This window comes from Rana temporaria, chromosome 10, assembly GCF_905171775.1.
Source record: "Rana temporaria chromosome 10, aRanTem1.1, whole genome shotgun sequence".
Lineage (NCBI taxonomy): Eukaryota > Metazoa > Chordata > Amphibia > Anura > Ranidae > Rana > Rana temporaria.
Window position 1 is genome coordinate 2719589 of NC_053498.1, and position 17886 is coordinate 2737474.

Genomic DNA, 17886 nt, shown 5'->3' on the forward strand with positions numbered 1-17886 from the left:
TACAGAGTGAGGGGGCGGGGTAAAGGTACAGAGTGAGGGGGCGGGGTAAAGGTACAGAGTGAGGGGGGCGGGGTAAAGGTACAGAGTGAGGGGGGCGGGGTAAAGGTACAGAGTGAGGGGGAGGGGGCGGAGTAAAGGTAGAGAGAGAGAGAGAGAGGGGGCGGGGTAAAGATGCAGAGTGAGGGGGCGGAATAAAGGTGCAGAGTGAGGGGGGCGGGGTTATTTTAGGGGGACGGAAAATAAGCTCCTACCATCTACTTCCGGTCTCGCATGACGTCACTTCCGGGTTCTCCTCAGACACGGAATTGCCGGAAGATGGCGTCCAGCGGCGGAGATTCGGGCCCGGGATGGGAAGTGGCGGTCAGGCCGCTCCTCTCCGCCTCATATTCCGCCTTCGATTTGAAGGAGCTTCCTCAGCTACTGACTTCCGTCATAGAGAGGTGAGAGGAGTGTGAGAGCTGAGTCACCGCCGCCATGACAGGTCCCTCTCCTCCCCCCTCCTGTATACAAACATGATATACCCCTCCCCCCCTCTATACAGACATGACAGGTCCCCCCCTCCCTCTATACAGACATGACAGGTCCCCCCCTCCTCTATACAGACATGACAGGTCCCCCCCTCCCTCTATACAGACATGACAGGTCCCCCCCTCCCTCTATACAGACATGACAGGTCCCCCCCTCCCTCTATACAGACATGACAGGTCCCCCCCCCCTCTATACAGACATGACAGGTCCCCCCCCCTCTATACAGACATGACAGGTCCCCCCCTCCCTCTATACAGACGTGACAGGTCCCCCCCCCTCTATACAGACATGACAGGTCCCCCCCCCCCTCTATACAGACATGACAGGTCCCCCCCCCCTCTATACAGACATGACAGGTCCCCCCCCCCCTCTATACAGACATGACAGGTCCCCCCCTCCCTCTATACAGACGTGACAGGTCCCCCCCTCCCTCTATACAGACGTGACAGGTCCCCCCCCTCCCTCTATACAGACGTGACAGGTCCCCCCTCCCTCTATACAGACATGACAGGTCCCCCCTCCCTCTATACAGACATGACAGGTCCCCCCTCCCTCTATACAGACGTGACAGGTCCCCCCCTCCCTCTATACAGACATGACATGTCCCCCCCTCCCTCTATACAGACGTGACAGGTCCCCCCCTCCCTCTATACAGACATGACATGTCCCCCCCTCCCCTCTATACAGACATGACAGGTCCCCCCCTCCCTCTATACAGACATGACAGGTCCCCCCCCTCTATACAGACATGACAGGTCCCCCCCTCCCTCTATACAGACGTGACAGGTCCCCCCCTCCCTCTATACAGACGTGACAGGTCCCCCCCTCCCTCTATACAGACGTGACAGGTCCCCCCCCCCCCCTCTATACAGACGTGTCCCCCCCCCCCCCCCCTCTATACAGACGTGACGGGTCCCCCCCCTCTATACAGACGTGTCAGGTCCCCCCCCCCCACCTCTATACAGACATGTCAGGTCCCCCCCTCCCTCTATACAGACATGACAGGTCCCCCCCTCCCTCTATACAGACATGACAGGTCCCCCCCTCCCTCTATACAGACATGACAGGTCCCCCCCTCCCTCTATACAGACATGACAGGTCCCCCCCTCCCTCTATACAGACATGACAGGTCTCCCCCCCCCCCCTCTATACAGACATGACAGGTCCCCCCCTCCCTCTATACAGACATGACAGGTCCCCCCCTCCCTCTATACAGACATGACAGGTCCCCCCCTCCCTCTATACAGACATGACAGGTCCCCCCCTCCCTCTATACAGACGTGACAGGTCCCCCCTCCCTCTATACAGACGTGACAGGTCCCCCCCTCCCTCTATACAGACATGACAGGTCCCCCCCTCCCTCTATACAGACATGACAGGTGTCCCCCCCCCCCCCACTATACAGACATGACAGGTCCCCCCCTTTATTGGATTTCTAGTGTGTGTGTTTTTTTTATCACTCTCTCATAATTTGAGATCTTTTTCTTTTTCCAGTGAATCAGAAATTCTTCACCATGATAAGCAGTATGAGCCGTTCTACTCGTCCTTTGTGGCGCTCTCTACTCACTACATCACCACCATATGCAACCAAAGTAAGTGTCTCCTCTGCCTTTGTATTCAGTGTCACAGACATCGCTGTGTCCCCGGGGACAGCCAGTGTCTGCTGGGAGTAGTAGTACAAAGTAAGTGTCTCCTCTGCCTTTGTATTCAGTGTCACAGACGTCGCTGGGTCCTCGGGGACAGCCAGTGTCTGCTGGGAGTAGTAGTACAAAGTAAGTGTCTCCTCTGCCTTGTATTCAGTGTCACAGACTTCGCTGTGTCTGCTGGGAGTAGTAGTACAAAGTAAGTGTCTCCTCTGCCTTGTATTCAGTGTCGCAGACGTCGCTGGGTCCTCGGGGACAGCCAGTGTCTGCTGGGAGTAGTAGTACAAAGTAAGTGTCTCCTCTGCCTTGTATTCAGTGTCACAGACATCGCTGTGTCCCCGGGGACAGCCAGTGTCTGCTGGGAGTAGTAGTACAAAGTAAGTGTCTCCTCTGCCTTTGTATTCAGTGTCACAGACGTCGCTGGGTCCTCGGGGACAGCCAGTGTCTGCTGGGAGTAGTAGTACAAAGTAAGTGTCTCCTCTGCCTTGTATTCAGTGTCACAGACTTCGCTGTGTCTGCTGGGAGTAGTAGTACAAAGTAAGTGTCTCCTCTGCCTTGTATTCAGTGTCGCAGACGTCGCTGGGTCCTCGGGGACAGCCAGTGTCTGCTGGGAGTAGTAGTACAAAGTAAGTGTCTCCTCTGCCTTGTATTCAGTGTCACAGACATCGCTGTGTCCCCGGGGACAGCCAGTGTCTGCTGGGAGTAGTAGTACAAAGTAAGTGTCTCCTCTGCCTTGTATTCAGTGTCACAGACGTCACTGTGTCCCCGGGGACAGCCAGTGTCTGCTGGGAGTAGTAGTACAAAGTAAGTGTCTCCTCTGCCTTGTATTCAGTGTCACAGACGTCGCTGTGTCCTCGGGGACAGCCAGTGTCTGCTGGGAGTAGTAATACAAAGTAAGTGTCTCCTCTGCCTTGTATTCAGTGTCCTCGGGGACAGCCAGTGTCTGCTGGGAGTAGTAGTACAAAGTAAGTGTCTCCTCTGCCTTGTATTCAGTGTCACAGACGTCGCTGTGTCCTCGGGGACAGCCAGTGTCTGCTGGGAGTAGTAGTACAAAGTAAGTGTCTCCTCTGCCTTGTATTCAGTGTCACAGACGTCGCTGTGTCCTCGGGGACAGCCAGTGTCTGCTGGGAGTAGTAGTACAAAGTAAGTGTCTCCTCTGCCTTGTATTCAGTGTCAGACGTCGCTGTGTCCCTGGGGACAGCCAGTGTCTGCTGGGAGTAGTAGTACAAAGTAAGTGTCTCCTCTGCCTTGTATTCGGTGTCACAGACGTCGCTGTGTCCCCGGGGACAGCCAGTGTCTGCTGGGAGTAGTAGTACAAAGTAAGTGTCTCCTCTGCCTTGTATTCAGTGTCACAGACGTCGCTGTGTCCCCGGGGACAGCCAGTGTCTGCTGGGAGTAGTAGTACAAAGTAAGTGTCTCCTCTGCCTTGTATTCAGTGTCACAGACGTCGCTGTGTCCTCGGGGACAGCCAGTGTCTGCTGGGAGTAGTAGTACAAAGTAAGTGTCTCCTCTGCCTTGTATTCAGTGTCACAGACGTCGCTGTGTCCCCGGGGACAGCCAGTGTCTGCTGGGAGTAGTAGTACAATCGGGGCTCATAAGGCTGCTGAATTCTTCCAATCGTTTATTTTTAAATGGAATAAATGTTCTCTGATGTCAAAGTCCTGCCTAAGAGCCGACCCCCCCCCCCCAAGGATGCCGCCTGTTGTTGCCCCTCCCTGATCTGGTTTCACTTTGTTACCGGAGCCTGAATTCATGGAAAAGCCCCGCCAGCTGCCTTCCCTGTGCCAAACGGCAATGCCTTAGGGGGCCACTAGAGGCACCAATATTTGGTGACACTTGTCCATCAAATCAAGGAAAGTCTTTGGTTCAGGAAACAAACTTAATTGCAGTCTGATGTATTTGCAGGATTGGGGGGGGTGATTAATTGTATATCGCACTCAGTTTTGGGTGGTCTGTAAACTGTTGCCTGTTTTCAGTTCCTAGGAACCAACTTCAGTCAGCGGCTGCTGCCTGCAAAGTCCTGCTGGAATTTTCCCTGCTGCGCCTGGAGAGCCCAGATGAGGCATGTGCAGTGTCACAGGTGAGTTTTCTTACCCCTGCCCCCTTTACCCTCAGGTATCGGGGCACTGAGGAAGTCCTCCCACCCCCACCCCAGGTATCAGTGCACTGAGGAAGTCCTCCCACCCCAGGTATCAGGGCACTGAGGAAGTCCTTCCCACCCCCAGGTATCAGGGGCACTGAGGAAGTCCTTCCCACCCCCAGGTATCAGGGGCACTGAGGAAGTCCTCCCACCCCAGGTATCAGGGGCACTGAGGAAGTCCTCCCACCCCCACCCCATGTATCTGGGCACTGAAGGAAGTCCTCCCACCCCCACCATCGGGGACACTGAGGAAGTCCTCCCACCCCCACCAGCGGGGCACACTGAGGAAGTCCTCCCACCCCCACCAGCGGGGCACACTGAGGAAGTCCTCCCACCCCCACCAGCGGGGCACACTGAGGAAGTCCTCCCACCCCCACCAGCGGGGCACACTGAGGAAGTCCTCCCACCCCCACCAGCGGGGCACACTGAGGAAGTCCTTCCCCCCCCCCGATACACCTGTGCACTACTGACTTAATTTACCAACTATGTTCTCTATTAATAGTGCGTGTGTTTTTTATTTCATCTTTGTTTCTGTTCTAGAAACATCTGATCCTTCTGATTAAGGGGCTATGCACCGGCACGAGCCGCCTGGACCGGACTGAGATCATTACATTTACTGCAATGATGAAATCTTCTAAACTGCCCCAGACTGTGCAGACCCTGTCTGATGGTGAGCTGGCGGGTGTGGGAGGGTGTTTGGGGTGTGAGCTGGGTGCGGGGGGGGGGGGGCAGTGTTATGTTTATAAAGGTGAATATGAGACATCAATGTTCTGTGTGTGTTTCCTGGCAGTGGAAGATCAGAAGGAGAGCACCGTCCTGCTAAGTCCTGAACTTCGTCAGAAGGAGGTGAAAATGAACTTCCTCAACCAGCTGACGTCGGTGTTTAACCCCCGGAACGCCACATCGCCTGCCTCCCCAGCGCACACACAGGTTAATGCTGTACTATTTAAAAAAAAATAAAAGAAAAGCAATGTTTAGATTAAAGTGATACTAAACACACCCTGTGTAACGTACATTCTCCCTTCTAATTCTGTATGTGGATGATGGCTCTGTAAAACATTTTTTAATTAAAAGAAAAAAAAGGCCCTTTATCTGATGGAGATCCAGCTGTCACATGACCCGGCTCTCTCCCACCCTGTCTGCAGGGAAACATAAGCAGGAGGAGCTTCTAGTCGTCTGCTGGTCACATGTTTAAACAACAAACCTTTTGGCATACAGAATAAAAAAAAAATGTAATTGGTTTATAAAGGTTCAGGGTTTAAAAAAAAAAATGTCATACTTATCTCCACTGTGCAGTTCGTTTTGCACAGAGTGGCCCCAATCCTCCTCCTTCTGGTGTCCCACAGCGGCTCGCTCGGCTCCTCCCCGCAATAGATAACCCCCCTCTGGGAAGCTCTCTCCTGAGGGTGTTACCTTGTGTGTCATACAATCGGCATCCATAGCCGCCGAGTTTATGACTTGGGCCCCGGCGGCCCGCGTCATTGGATTTGATTGACGGCAGCGGGAGCCAATGGCTGTGCTGCTATCAATCTATCCAATGAGGAGCCGAGAAGCCTAGGAGAGAGCGACGCGGGATCGCACCCACGGAAATTCAGGGCTCAGGTAAAACGGGGGCTCGAGGGGGGCTGAACACTGCAAGGTGTTTCTTCACCTTAATGCATTAAGGTGAAAAAACGTTAACGTTTGAATCCCATTTAATATCAAAAAACAGTTTTCAAGTGGAAGTAACGTCCTTCCCCCTTTTTTTTTTTTTACAAATGGCTGACAGACAGGTTCTTTATAACAGAAGAGATCAATAGGGTCTCTTCTGCCTGTCAGCTGTCATGTTCGTTGAGCCCCATTTAGGCCCCCGATCCGTGCCGCTGTGATGTGACACCCCCCCCCCCCCCCCCGTGCTTATGCGTGGGAGTCGCGTCATTGTGGCCTGGGTCTATCAAAGGGCCAAAGGCACAGGACCCGTAAGGAAGACTGGGTGAAGATGAAGGCACCGGGGGACAGACGGATTGTTCTCAGTGTTTTGTGCTAAAGGACACCATATGGCGGGTAAGTCTGCCATAATTCACGAATATGCTGTGCATACTAGCACATTATAGCATAACCCACTGGGGGTGGGGCTTAAAACAAAAAATTTGTAGCGGGATTTACTTCCTCTCGTGCGCAGTGGGGAACCGGCTGTGAAGCCAAAAACGGTTTCCGTAAACACTGGCTGGGGTGCCGACATCGCTGGATTCCAGGACAGGTAAGTGCTGGCAGGACATTTTTTTTTAACAACTTTGGAGCGGTGTGTATACCGCTCCTTCACTGCTCCTGCCTGTTGAAATGAATGGGCGCCGCGGCCAAATTGCCACGCATAATTGGCGGTAAAGCGCGACTAAAAATGGCGACCCCAGTGTGAAAGGGGCTTTAATTAAATATCTTTGTGTGGAGGGATCTTTTCCTCTGTCCTGTATTGTGAACATTTATTCTTCATGTCTTTAGGTGGAGAGTGAAGGAGAAGACCTAACCTCTGATCAAGCGTCTGCTGCTAAAACAAAAAGCATCTTCGTAGCCCAGAATGTCGCCAGTCTCCAGGAACTGGGTAAGGTCACCCATTCACAACCGTTTAAACTTTAATAAAGATGCAATAAATCTCCTCACAAAAACATGTCTCCTTGAGTGCAGGAACCAAACCTTAAAGAGGAAGTAAAGCCTAAAAAAAAAAAAAACCCTGCAAGACAAAGGCATAATGAGCTCATTATGTAATACTCGCCTCCGATTGAAGCCCCCCCCCCCCCCCCCGCAGCCTTCCTCGTACACCGCTCGGTTGTCCGACATCTCTCCTGGGAGCCGCCAGTCATGGCACGATCGTTGTTGCTAAAGTGCGCCTGCGCCGTACACAATGGCGTCCATCATTTTTGTAAATATCTCCTAAACCGTGGAGGTTTAGGAGATATTTCGAGCACCTACAGGTAAGCCTTAATCTAGGCTTACCTGTAGGTACAAGTGTTTAACGGGTTTACAACCACTTTAAAGGGGAGTTCCAGTCATTTTTAAGTGTAGCTGCTGGCTTTTAATAAACATACACTCACCTGCTCCACGTTCCAGCGACGCGCCGGCCGGGACTCCGTTCGACAATCCCCCCCCCCCCTCTCCGGCCGGCGTCTTCATTCTAAGTGTGGGCACCCGGCCGTGACAGCTTTCGGCTTCACGGCCGGGCACCCACTGCCCAAGCGGCGCTGCGCCATCCAATTGGACAGGCGATCGCCTGGGACCTGTCACGTGTCCCAGGCGATCGCCCACAGGGAGGGGCTGCCAAAAGGCAATTAGACTATTCGCCTTTGCAGCCCCTTGGCGGAAGGAGGAAATGGGACAGGAAGTCCCACTCCTCCTGAAGCCCCCACTCACCCCCCAAAAAAATTACATGCCAAATGTGGAATGTAAGGGGGCGAGGAGTGGATTAAGCGGAAGTTCCACTTTTGGGTGGAACTCCTCTTAAAAGGCTAATTCCACCCTTCACAGACTGTATCGTGTCATAGTACAACATGGTGCAATTTCCTAGACCCCTGATCCCAAACCTCCTCCCCCGCTTACCTGAATAGCAGGGGGTCCTTCTACTTCTAATTTTTGGTGCCGCTGTGAGTGACTCCTCGCACAACCACTCAGAGGTCAGTGACTGGAGAGACTACAAGTCCCATCTTCCACTGTGGCAGAAGGACTGTAGATCTCAAGCACAAGTCTGTTGACATCACCACCCACAGTCCATTGTGCCTTCCTCCAGCACCATAACTGCACTTCCTGTATGGGGCTGGAGGAATAGTCTGCAGATGCCTGTGCATTGCACCAATGATCCCGTGATGGCGGTTGCAATGCTTTTCAGGGCTCAAATGCAAAAAAAAAAAAAACGATTTTGTTTTTGTTTTTTTATCAATATGGACACATTTATTTGTTTGGAAAAAGGGTGGAATATGCCATTTGACTGCTTAGGTATTCATTCCAAACAAAATGCATGGTGCACAGTGTATATGTAGCTTGTCATTTTGTAATCCATAATATTTCAGACGCAATCAGTCCTCCACCCCTCTCTACCAATCCCTCCATTGGCTTCCGATTGCCCAATGAATACAATTCAAAATACGGACCATAACATACAAAGCCATTCACAACTCTGCCCTGAGCTACGTCACCAATCTTGTCCCCAAATATCACCCAAACCGTCCCCCTCCGCTCCTCCCAATACCTTCTCTATAACTTGCTTGTCTCCAGAACTTCTCCATGGAACTCTCTACCTCAACCCGTCCAGCTTTCTCCTACTCTGTCCACCTTTTAGGACAGGGGTGTCCAAACTATTTTCAAAGAGGGCCAGATTTGATGAAGTGAACATGCGTAAGGGCCGACCATTTTTCTGACATTCTTTGAACCATTAAAATTTGGTCTGAGTGTGTTTGCCCAAGCACTAATACACTGCCCAACAAGAAATCTCTTGGATTTGTGGCTGTGTGTGGTGAAGAGATGAGCTCAGACGTATTATTTGGATATACCGTATTTATCGGCCTATAACACGCACATTCACGTTAGGAGGGAAGTTTCAGGGGGAAAAAAATGTAAAAGGACTGTGAAGCAATATAAGGATCATTGCCCATCAATGCAGCCCAATCAGTGCCCATCTGCAGCCTCGGAGGGGGGGGGGGGGAAGACGAGCGCCAACAGATTACATACAGGTGAATCTCTTGTTTACACAGCAGCCTCTTTAATACAATGTCCCGCCTCCTATGATAGACACAGGAGTTGTCCAATGGCAGCCAAGGAGACCTATTACAGATGCCGCAGAGTAAACAGGAGATTCTCCTGTATGTAGCTTGACAGCACTCGTCCCCCCCCCCCCCCCCCTCCAAGGCAGCACCGATAAATATAGTATATATCCAAATTACCAGGGGGGCCACATTAAACTGGAACAGGGGCCGCAATTGGCATCCGGACTGGACTTTGGACATGCCTGTTTTAGGCAATACCTCTTCAGGGAAGCCTATCCTGCCACCACGTAACTGAACCTTCTCCAACTCCTCCACCATTATTACATTTTATACCACTTGCCCCACCCTAATAGATTGTAAGCTCTCCTTAACCCTCTTGCACCGTCTCCATTTATATTGTTAAGTGCTGTGCAAACTGTTGGCGCCATATAAGTTCTGTATAATGATAAGCTTGCCATTGCCTTCTGGTTAACTGATTTGTGGTTTTTATGTTTTGCTATTTTCAGGCGGGTCAGAGAAGTTGCTCAGAGTATGTTTGAACCTCCCGTATTTCCTGAGATATATCAATCGCTTCCAGGACGCAGTTTCAGCCAATTCTTTCTTCATAATGCCAGCGACGGTGGGAGACGCCACAGCCGTCCGCAATGGGTGAGAACGCAGTACAGCACGGGGGTATCAGAAGTGTCATTCATGTGGTCTCTGTACACAGCAAAGGATATTTTATAGATCCGTATTATGAAACCGCTTCATGTTGGGCCTCTTTCACACAATACTCCTGTTTTGAGCATCTACTTTTTCAGCCATACTTTTATTTTATTTTATTTTTTTATGTATTTGCGTGCATTTTCATGTATAGGTGTTGGCGCACGCATGCGAAAACGTATTCTCGCGTTTTTGTTCTACACATTGGGTAAGTGAATGGTAATCTCCTCAAAAAGACACACAGAACCTCTGCCATTTGTTTTTTTTTATTTTTTTTATCTGTGTGTCTTTTTGAGTAGATCACCATTCACTTCCTGTCCCAGAGACAAAACAGGAAGTGAGAGGAAATCTCTGTCCAAGAGCAGATTTGTCCTCACGTTTGCAGTCACAAAAAACAGGTGTCCCTGTTGGGAAATCTGATGCAGTAAAGACCTGAGAGGAGTTCTGCCCATTCCATAGCTAAAAAAAAAAAGGGTTTTATGTTTAGATCTAGCTCCTTTTTTTTTTTTTATTTTTTTTTTTAACATTTTTGTGACACCCAATCACAAAAATCCCCTACCAATTTTTTTTTGAGGGCCCCCCCACACATACGCACGTATGAACGTGGACACATGTGTCAGGGCGACTGCGCATGAAAACAGCGATTGCGATAAAAATGTTGCATATCGCCCCAGACGCCGGAGTGAGAACAATTTTTGTCGCCTAGGAAAACTATAGGGTACAAGAGTTTGGGGGAGGGGAGAGCTTAAAAGTGTTTTACTATAAAGAATGTATTAATATATGTATATTCCTAGTGCTATATAAATGTGGTATTTATTATGTTTCCTCTGTGCCTTCTTATACTTATTTGTCCGTGATTCAGATTTACCTCCCTTATTGAGGTAGAAACAAACAAAAAACATATATATATATATATATATATATATATATATATATATATATTTGTTTTTAAGTCTTATATTTGTGTCTTCATATTTTTAATTGTCATGTTCCCTTCTAAATGATATGTGTTTTCGGGTTTCTTACACACCCCCCCCCCCCCCCAAAAGGGATAGAAGAGAAAAAAAAATACATTCTCCCTGATGATTTATTCTTTTAATGATCACTTGTTCTCTTCCTATTGACTGTTTGTTTGTTGCCATCATTGCCTATATCCTGCACTTCTCTTACATGTGATGGATTCTGTGCTTTCTGTAGTTTTCACTCCCTGGTGATTGATGTGACGATGGCTCTGGATACTCTGTCCCTTCCTGTTATTGAACCTCTGACTCCACCTCGGCTCAAGGACGTCACACTTCTGGCCCTCAGCTGCTTGTACGCAGGTAAAGAAATCGTTTCACAGATTTGTGAAAATGATGTTAATGACACTCATGAGTGTGTGTGTGTATATTTTTACATTTCCCTTGGAAAGATACTTTGTCTCTGAAATGTTTTATTTTTTTCATATTGATAATTAAAGTGACACTAAAGGTTCACGTTTAAAAGAAATAAAAATAACATGCTTGCCTCCACTGTGCAGTTAGTTTTGCTCAGAGTGGCCCTGAACATCCTCTTCTGGGGTCCCACGGTGGCTCCTCCCAGCAATAGCTAACCCACTCTGGAAAGTTCTCTCCTCGAAGGGGGTTACCTTGTGGGCGTGCTCCCGTGTCATACACTCGACGTACATAGCCACAGAATGTGTGACTTGGCCCCGACCCCCTGCCGCCGTGTCATTGGATTTAATTGGGAGCCAATGGCTGCGTTGCTATTAATCTATCCAATGAAGACCCGAGAAGCTGTGGGGAGAAGGACGCGGGATCGTGCCCTCAGAAGTTTGGGGCTCATTTAAGTAAAATGGGGGGCCGGACAGTGCAAGCTCTGCTTTACAACCCCTTTAAAGCAAAGCTAAAACTCTGTCACATTTGTTGTGCTCTCTACCGAACTGTCAAGCTGTCAATGGGCTGGCGTGGTGACTGATCACATGGGCATTTTACAGGCATCATCCAGATATCTTTGTTTTAATCCGGTAATTCCCTCACTTGTAAAAGCCGTCCTAGGGGCTAATTAGCTGCTGTATTGCTTTTACAAGCAGTAGGAGGGGACCACTTCCTCATTAAAGTGGAAGTAAACCCTACTATTGTTTTCAGCCAAGGAAGCTGCCATCTTGGCCTCTGTTTAATCTGCAACTGCCATAATGCTGCACATGTGATCCATTATGACACCGGTCATTGGATGGTTTGACAGTTTGGTTGAGAGCACAACCAATGTGACAGCTAGCATTTCCGGCATGCCGGGAATGTTAACTGTTTTTTGAAACTATAAAATAGAAGGGTTTACTTCCGCTTTAATAGTGCAGCAACACACAAGTGCAGACTCTCTGGAGTCCTAAGGATGAGCTCCGGCGTGTTCGCACAGAGCCCGCCAGGAAGTCGGCGCTGCGCTGATCGCAGGCAGTGAGACATTTCCTGTTCTTCGCAGCCGCGCATCGGCACAATGTCTCACTGCCTGTGATTAGCGCAGCACAGTGCCGACTTCCTGGTAGGCTCTGCACGTGGGTTGTGCGAACACGCCGGAGCTCATCCTTAACTGGAGTCTAATAACCTCCATTGTGTGTTTGTACAAATAACTGCTGATGTGTACCCAATGATATACCATTGCCTCCCTTTTACCCATTGTGCATAGGTGTGAGTGTGGCCACGTGCATGGCGATCCTCCATGTTGGCAGCACGCAGCAGGTTCGGACCGGGTCCACAAGCAGCAAAGAGGACGACTATGAGAACGATGCCGCCACCATTGTCCAGAAATGTGTAAGTGGGTGGGGCCTTGTTGTCATGCGACTTTCTGATGTATTGGGATACCGGTATTGATTTATGATGCCTTTCTCACAGCTGGAGATCTATGAGATGATTGGCCAAGCAATCAATGATTCCAGAAGAGCCGGAGGAGAGGTAAGCGTAACTTCTGCCCCCTTTTATTGTAAATCCACAGCTTTAATATCATTGGCAGTCAGTGGGAAGTGTGCTGTGCATGTGCTCACCCTTCAGCCCACTAATACAAGCTCTCTGTGTATGATGCTTTTTTTGTTTTTAATGCGCAGAAAGCTTCGTTATGTGCCATTCCATTGATTTTTTTTTTTTTTTGCAATTAATCTCCCTTTTGAATCTCCATGGACTACTTTTTTTTTTTTTTCTTTTTCCAGCATTATCAGAACTTCCAGCTTCTGGGAGCCTGGTGTCTGGTGAACAGCCTCTACCTAATTCTTAACCTCAGTCCCACCGCCCTGGCAGACAAAGGGAAGGAGAAAGACCCCCTGGCTGCACTCCGAGTCCGAGACATCACTAGAGCCAAAGAGGGAGCGGGCTCCCCAAAACTGGGTCCAGGCAAAGGGTAGGTGGTAAACCAAGTCTTGCATCTTTCCTTTTTTGTACCCCTGTATGAGAACAACAAGTTTGCTAGATATACTCTGGTGTATGCTGTGTTTTTTTTTCCTTTGTAGTACACCCCCAAGTCTGTGTGTTTGTCAGTGCTGTCTAAATGTATATACACTCTTGGAGAGACCTTTTTATAGTTTTTGATAATACAGTAAAACCTTGGTTTGAGAGTAACTTGGTTTGAGAGCATTTTGCAAGACGAGCAAAATTTTAAAATGAAATTTGACTTGATACTAGGGCTGCAACTAACAATTATTTTCATAATCGATTAGTTGGCCGATTATTATTTTGATTAATCGGATAATAGCCTTAACAATTAAAAAAAAAAAGCATTTTTTGGAAAATTTTGGGCCAATTTGTTGTTGGGCAAATTACAAAACACCAATTGCCGCAAAAACACATGCTTTTCTGCAGCTTCTCCATTGAAGTATATTGCGCCAAAAAAAAATAGCCCCGTTTTGCGTTAAAAAGTTCCTTTCCAAATACGCAGCAGCTGAAAAAAAATCATGGATGTGAACGTGTCCCATAGGAAACCATATAAATGAACTGTAGTGTGTTTGCAAAAAGCACCAAAAAACAGGAGGTGTGACCCCGGCCTGAGATGTTTAGTAAAATAATGGGGTTAAAAAAAACATAAGTACAAAGAGCAAATAATCGCTACTGTAAGGGGTTAATTTTTTTACTGTGTGAAAGTAATATTTACAGTAGAGATTTTCTCTTTTGTACTATAAAGGTATAATTTTAGTTTTTTTAACCCCATTATGTTACTGGCCAATTAATCGATTATGAAAATTGTAATCGATTATGAAATTAATCGATTAGTTGTTTCGGCCCTACTTGATATACAAGCGATGTCTTGATATGCAAGTAGTGTCATGTCACAAATGAGTATAAAAAAGGAGAGGAGCCTCTAAGTGTGGCAATTTGGTTACATTTAATGAAGGTAAAACATTTAGCAACTTATTTCTACACTTAGAGGGTCTCTCTTCTCTTTTATACTCTGGAGCTCCTGCTGGATTTTGCTTCTAATCACAAATGAAAGCCTCCAAGGGCAATGGACATTTTATGGTCACACAACCAATCACATTGCTGTAATCTTTTTATATGGCCTATTAACTGAAGGACTTATGAATAAATGGTTGTGGAACGAATCATCTAAGTTTACATTATTTCTTACGGGGAAATTCACTTTGATATACAAGTCCCCCTTAAATCAATATGTTTGTTTATATTAATATGAATTAATAATTGCATCATGCAGACAGTGCAATCTAGATCTTTGGTTTGCCGGAATAATTATTACATGTGGCACTAGTGCTGGGCTTTCCTATTGGAAGTTAAATCGCCATCCATTCAGAGTTTTGCATAATATTTAGTTAGCCCTGTTTTACATTTCAGTGCATAGCCATAGTCCTAATTTTTTATTTTCCTTTCCTTTACAGGCACCAGGGATTTGGGGTTTTGTCCGTAGTATTGGCGAACCATGCCATCAAACTGCTTACTAACCTTTTTCAAGACCTGCAAGTGGAGACTTTACACAAGGTAACGAGCAATGTTTGTCTGTCAATTGCGGCCTTATTCAACGATTCTGTTTTATCTTTTAAAACCTGCACAGAGCAGAGGTTTGGCGGGGGTTAAACTTTAACTCTGCAATGGACTCCATTCATCTGCTTTCTTTTGTTTTCCTGCAGCAAGCTTTGGATACAGATGGACCCCTTGCAGAGCTCGGCATCACTGCACAGAGCACACCCATCCAGAGAATACAGCGACTAATAGACTCCATTCCACTGACAAATCTTCTGTTCACAGTTCTGTCCACGTCTTATCGTAAGGTGAGGCACAGCTTCCAAGTACAGAAGTATAAAATAAATTGTGTGTCTTGAATTAGAGTAGCACCCAATGGCAGTGTAGCCTGAATTCTTCTCAGTTGGTTTGGGATGGTACTGCAAATCCATTTGCCAGTCCCTTTTTTTGGTGTATTGGTGCTGTATGGCTGGGTAGTAGGTGCTATCCAGCCACTTGTGACTGACAGTGGTTTGGCTGGGTACTGATTATAAGGGGCCGAGTGGGTGGGCTCGATGGTGTGGCTAAATGTGAGTGAGTAACTTATAGCATTACAAATGCAAACTAAATTGCCTCAAGGCATGTGGATAGGCTGGGCTGTGCCTGGAAGTGGTCAGGTAGTTCTGTTTGTCAGGGACTGGTAGCTGGGTGTATGGGCTGGCAGGAACTGGAAGCAGCCAGGTGGATGAGGTTGGGCAAGGACTTGGATGGGCAGGGACTGGGAGCAGGTGGGTGGATGGGGCTGAGCAGGAACTGGGGGCTACAAGTGGCCAGTTGGGGTATGGGGGACTGCGGGTGGCCTGATGAGGGCTGAGTGGGGGCTGCCGGTGGCTGGTTGGGGATGGGGGCTAAGCGAGGACTGCTGGTGGCTGCTTGGGGGATGGGGCTGAGCAGGGACTGCTGGTGGCTGGATGGGGATGGGGGCTAAGCAGGGACTGCTGGTGGCCATGCAGATAGGTAACATTATCCTCTGTAATACAGGCCTGTGTCTTACAACGACAGAGGAAAGGTTCTGTGAGCAGCGATGCCAGCGCCTCCACTGACTCCAACACTTATTATGAAGATGATTTCAGTAGCACCGAGGAAGACAGCAGTCAAGGTAACAAACCATTTTTGATGTGGTCGGTGATGTATCCCTCTGTTCCTCCTCATTGGGCTGTTTTGTCATCCACATTACCTTTGTGCAGGGACCCCCCAGTGTATATACTAATAATGGCTGGCCAAAATGACAAATTATTTTGAAAGCTCTCTACATTGTATATAGCAGTTCACCTTTTAACACTGTGTTCTGATTTTTATTTTATCTTTTTTTTTTTGTTCCATGAATGCAGATGACGACAGCGAGCCGATCCTCGGACAGTGGTTTGAAGAGACCATCTCCCCCACCAAAGAGAAGGTTCCCCCACCACCTCCACCCCCTCCACCTCTTGAGAGCTCCCCTAGAGCCAAGAGCCCCAGCAAAAACAACTCTGCAGGAAACGGCAACATCCTGGCCAGCCGCAAGGACCCAGAGCTGGTATGGACGTCCACAAAACTGTTTTCTTGTCATTTTGCGTTTTTAATATGGGATTTTCTCGTTTACATGAAGTGTTATTAAAACTTGCATCTCAATTCTTTAAAGGCTCCGTTCACACTTGTGGGACTTGTCATGTGACTTTGGACACGCAACGTTGCATGATTGTTTTCAATGGCGCCCATTCGGATCAATGTGGCTTAAAGTTGCAGCAACTTTGAAAAGGCTCCTGCAGTACTTTTAATGAGACTTGAGTGCCAGAGAGTGTAAAGTCGCATTAAAGTTGCATCAGTCACACTCCAAAGTCGCACTGGAAATCATGTGATTTTTGGCGTCGTACAAGTGTGAACGGAGCCGATCGCCAGCTGTACACATACTTGTGGTGGCCTGTAACGCCATGCTGCCTCCTTTATTCATACACCCAGCGCCGCTGTTTTGTTCTGGGACGACACTCAACTACGTACCTCCAGCACACAGTCACTTGAGAACAATTGTTAGACAGCCATTCACGGTGATCACATGATTGAAATGCAGAGGGTGTTAAGAATACCTTAAAGCGGGGGTTCACCCTTAGAGGGCACTTTTCCCCCTTAGATTCCTGCTCGTTATTACTAGGGGAATCGGCTATTTATTTAAAAATATGTGCAGTACTTACCCGTTTACGAGACGCATCCTCTCCGTCGCTTCCGGGTATGGGCTTCGGGAATGGGCGTTCCTTCTTGATTGACAGGTTTCCGAGAGGCTTCCGACGGTCGCATCCATCGCGTCACGATTTTCCGAAAGAAGCCGAACGTCGGTGCGCAGGCGCAGTATAGAGCCGCACCGACGTTCGGCTTCTTTCGGCTACGAGTGACGCGATGGATGCGACCGTCGGAAGCCTCTCGGAAGAATGTCAATCAAGAAGGAACGCCCGCTCCCGAAGACCATACCCGGAAGCGACGGAAGAAGATGCAGCTCGAAAACGGGTAAGTACTGCACCTATTTTAATACAAATAGCCGATTCCCCTAGACCGAACGAGCAGGAATCTAGGGGAAGAAAAAAATTTTTTTTAGAAATGGGTGAACTCCCGCTTTAAAGGGGTTGTAAACCCTTTTTTTTTTTCCCTTAATGCATCCTATACATTAAGATGAAAAAACTTCTGGCAGTCACCGGCCCTCCAGCCCCCCCGTTTTACTTACCTGAGCACCGAATTTCCTTTGGCGATGATGCGCTGTCCTTTTCTCCATGGGGTCTCGGCTCTTGATTGGATAGTTTGATAGCAGCGCAGCCATTGGCTCCGGCTGCTGTCAATCAAATCCAATGATGTTTTCGCCCGGGCGGCGGGGCCGAGTCCTGCATGCGTGTCTATGGAAGCAAATTCTGGGACGCAGAAGCGCGCCCGCAAGTTAACCTGGGGAGAGCGCTTCTCCTGGGAGGGTTATCTGATGCGGGAGGAGGTGCCGGGGGACCCCAGAAGTCGAAGATCGGGGGCCACTCTGTACAAAACGAGCTGCACAGTGGAGGTAAGTATGATATGTTTGTTTAAAAAAAATGAAAATAAACAACTTTGGCTTTGCAATCACTTTAATGGGTCACAGAAAGAAAAGGGGAAGGCGCTTAATGGGCCAGCTAGTACCAGTAGTAAAGGGTTAATGTTTGGTGATGCTGAACACTCTA

At 48.4% G+C, this 17886-nt stretch overlaps 1 protein-coding gene across 5 annotated transcripts in view; it reads left to right on the forward strand.

The window, feature by feature from the left end:
• Positions 1-262: 262 nt before the first annotated feature.
• The window catches only part of UBR4 (ubiquitin protein ligase E3 component n-recognin 4), a 129876-nt gene continuing 112252 nt past the window's right edge, over positions 263-17886 (forward strand). For all 5 annotated transcript variants that reach the window (XM_040326722.1, XM_040326724.1, XM_040326725.1 and 2 more), the window contains exons 1-15: positions 263-440; positions 2023-2120; positions 4148-4251; positions 4852-4981; positions 5102-5241; positions 6790-6889; positions 9548-9689; positions 10941-11065; positions 12405-12529; positions 12611-12670; positions 12922-13109; positions 14596-14695; positions 14845-14985; positions 15698-15815; positions 16048-16232. In XM_040326722.1, coding sequence (XP_040182656.1) covers positions 271-440; positions 2023-2120; positions 4148-4251; positions 4852-4981; positions 5102-5241; positions 6790-6889; positions 9548-9689; positions 10941-11065; positions 12405-12529; positions 12611-12670; positions 12922-13109; positions 14596-14695; positions 14845-14985; positions 15698-15815; positions 16048-16232 — 1926 coding nt within the window. In that variant the 5' untranslated portion in view covers positions 263-270. The remainder of the gene's footprint in view (positions 441-2022; positions 2121-4147; positions 4252-4851; positions 4982-5101; positions 5242-6789; positions 6890-9547; positions 9690-10940; positions 11066-12404; positions 12530-12610; positions 12671-12921; positions 13110-14595; positions 14696-14844; positions 14986-15697; positions 15816-16047; positions 16233-17886) is intronic.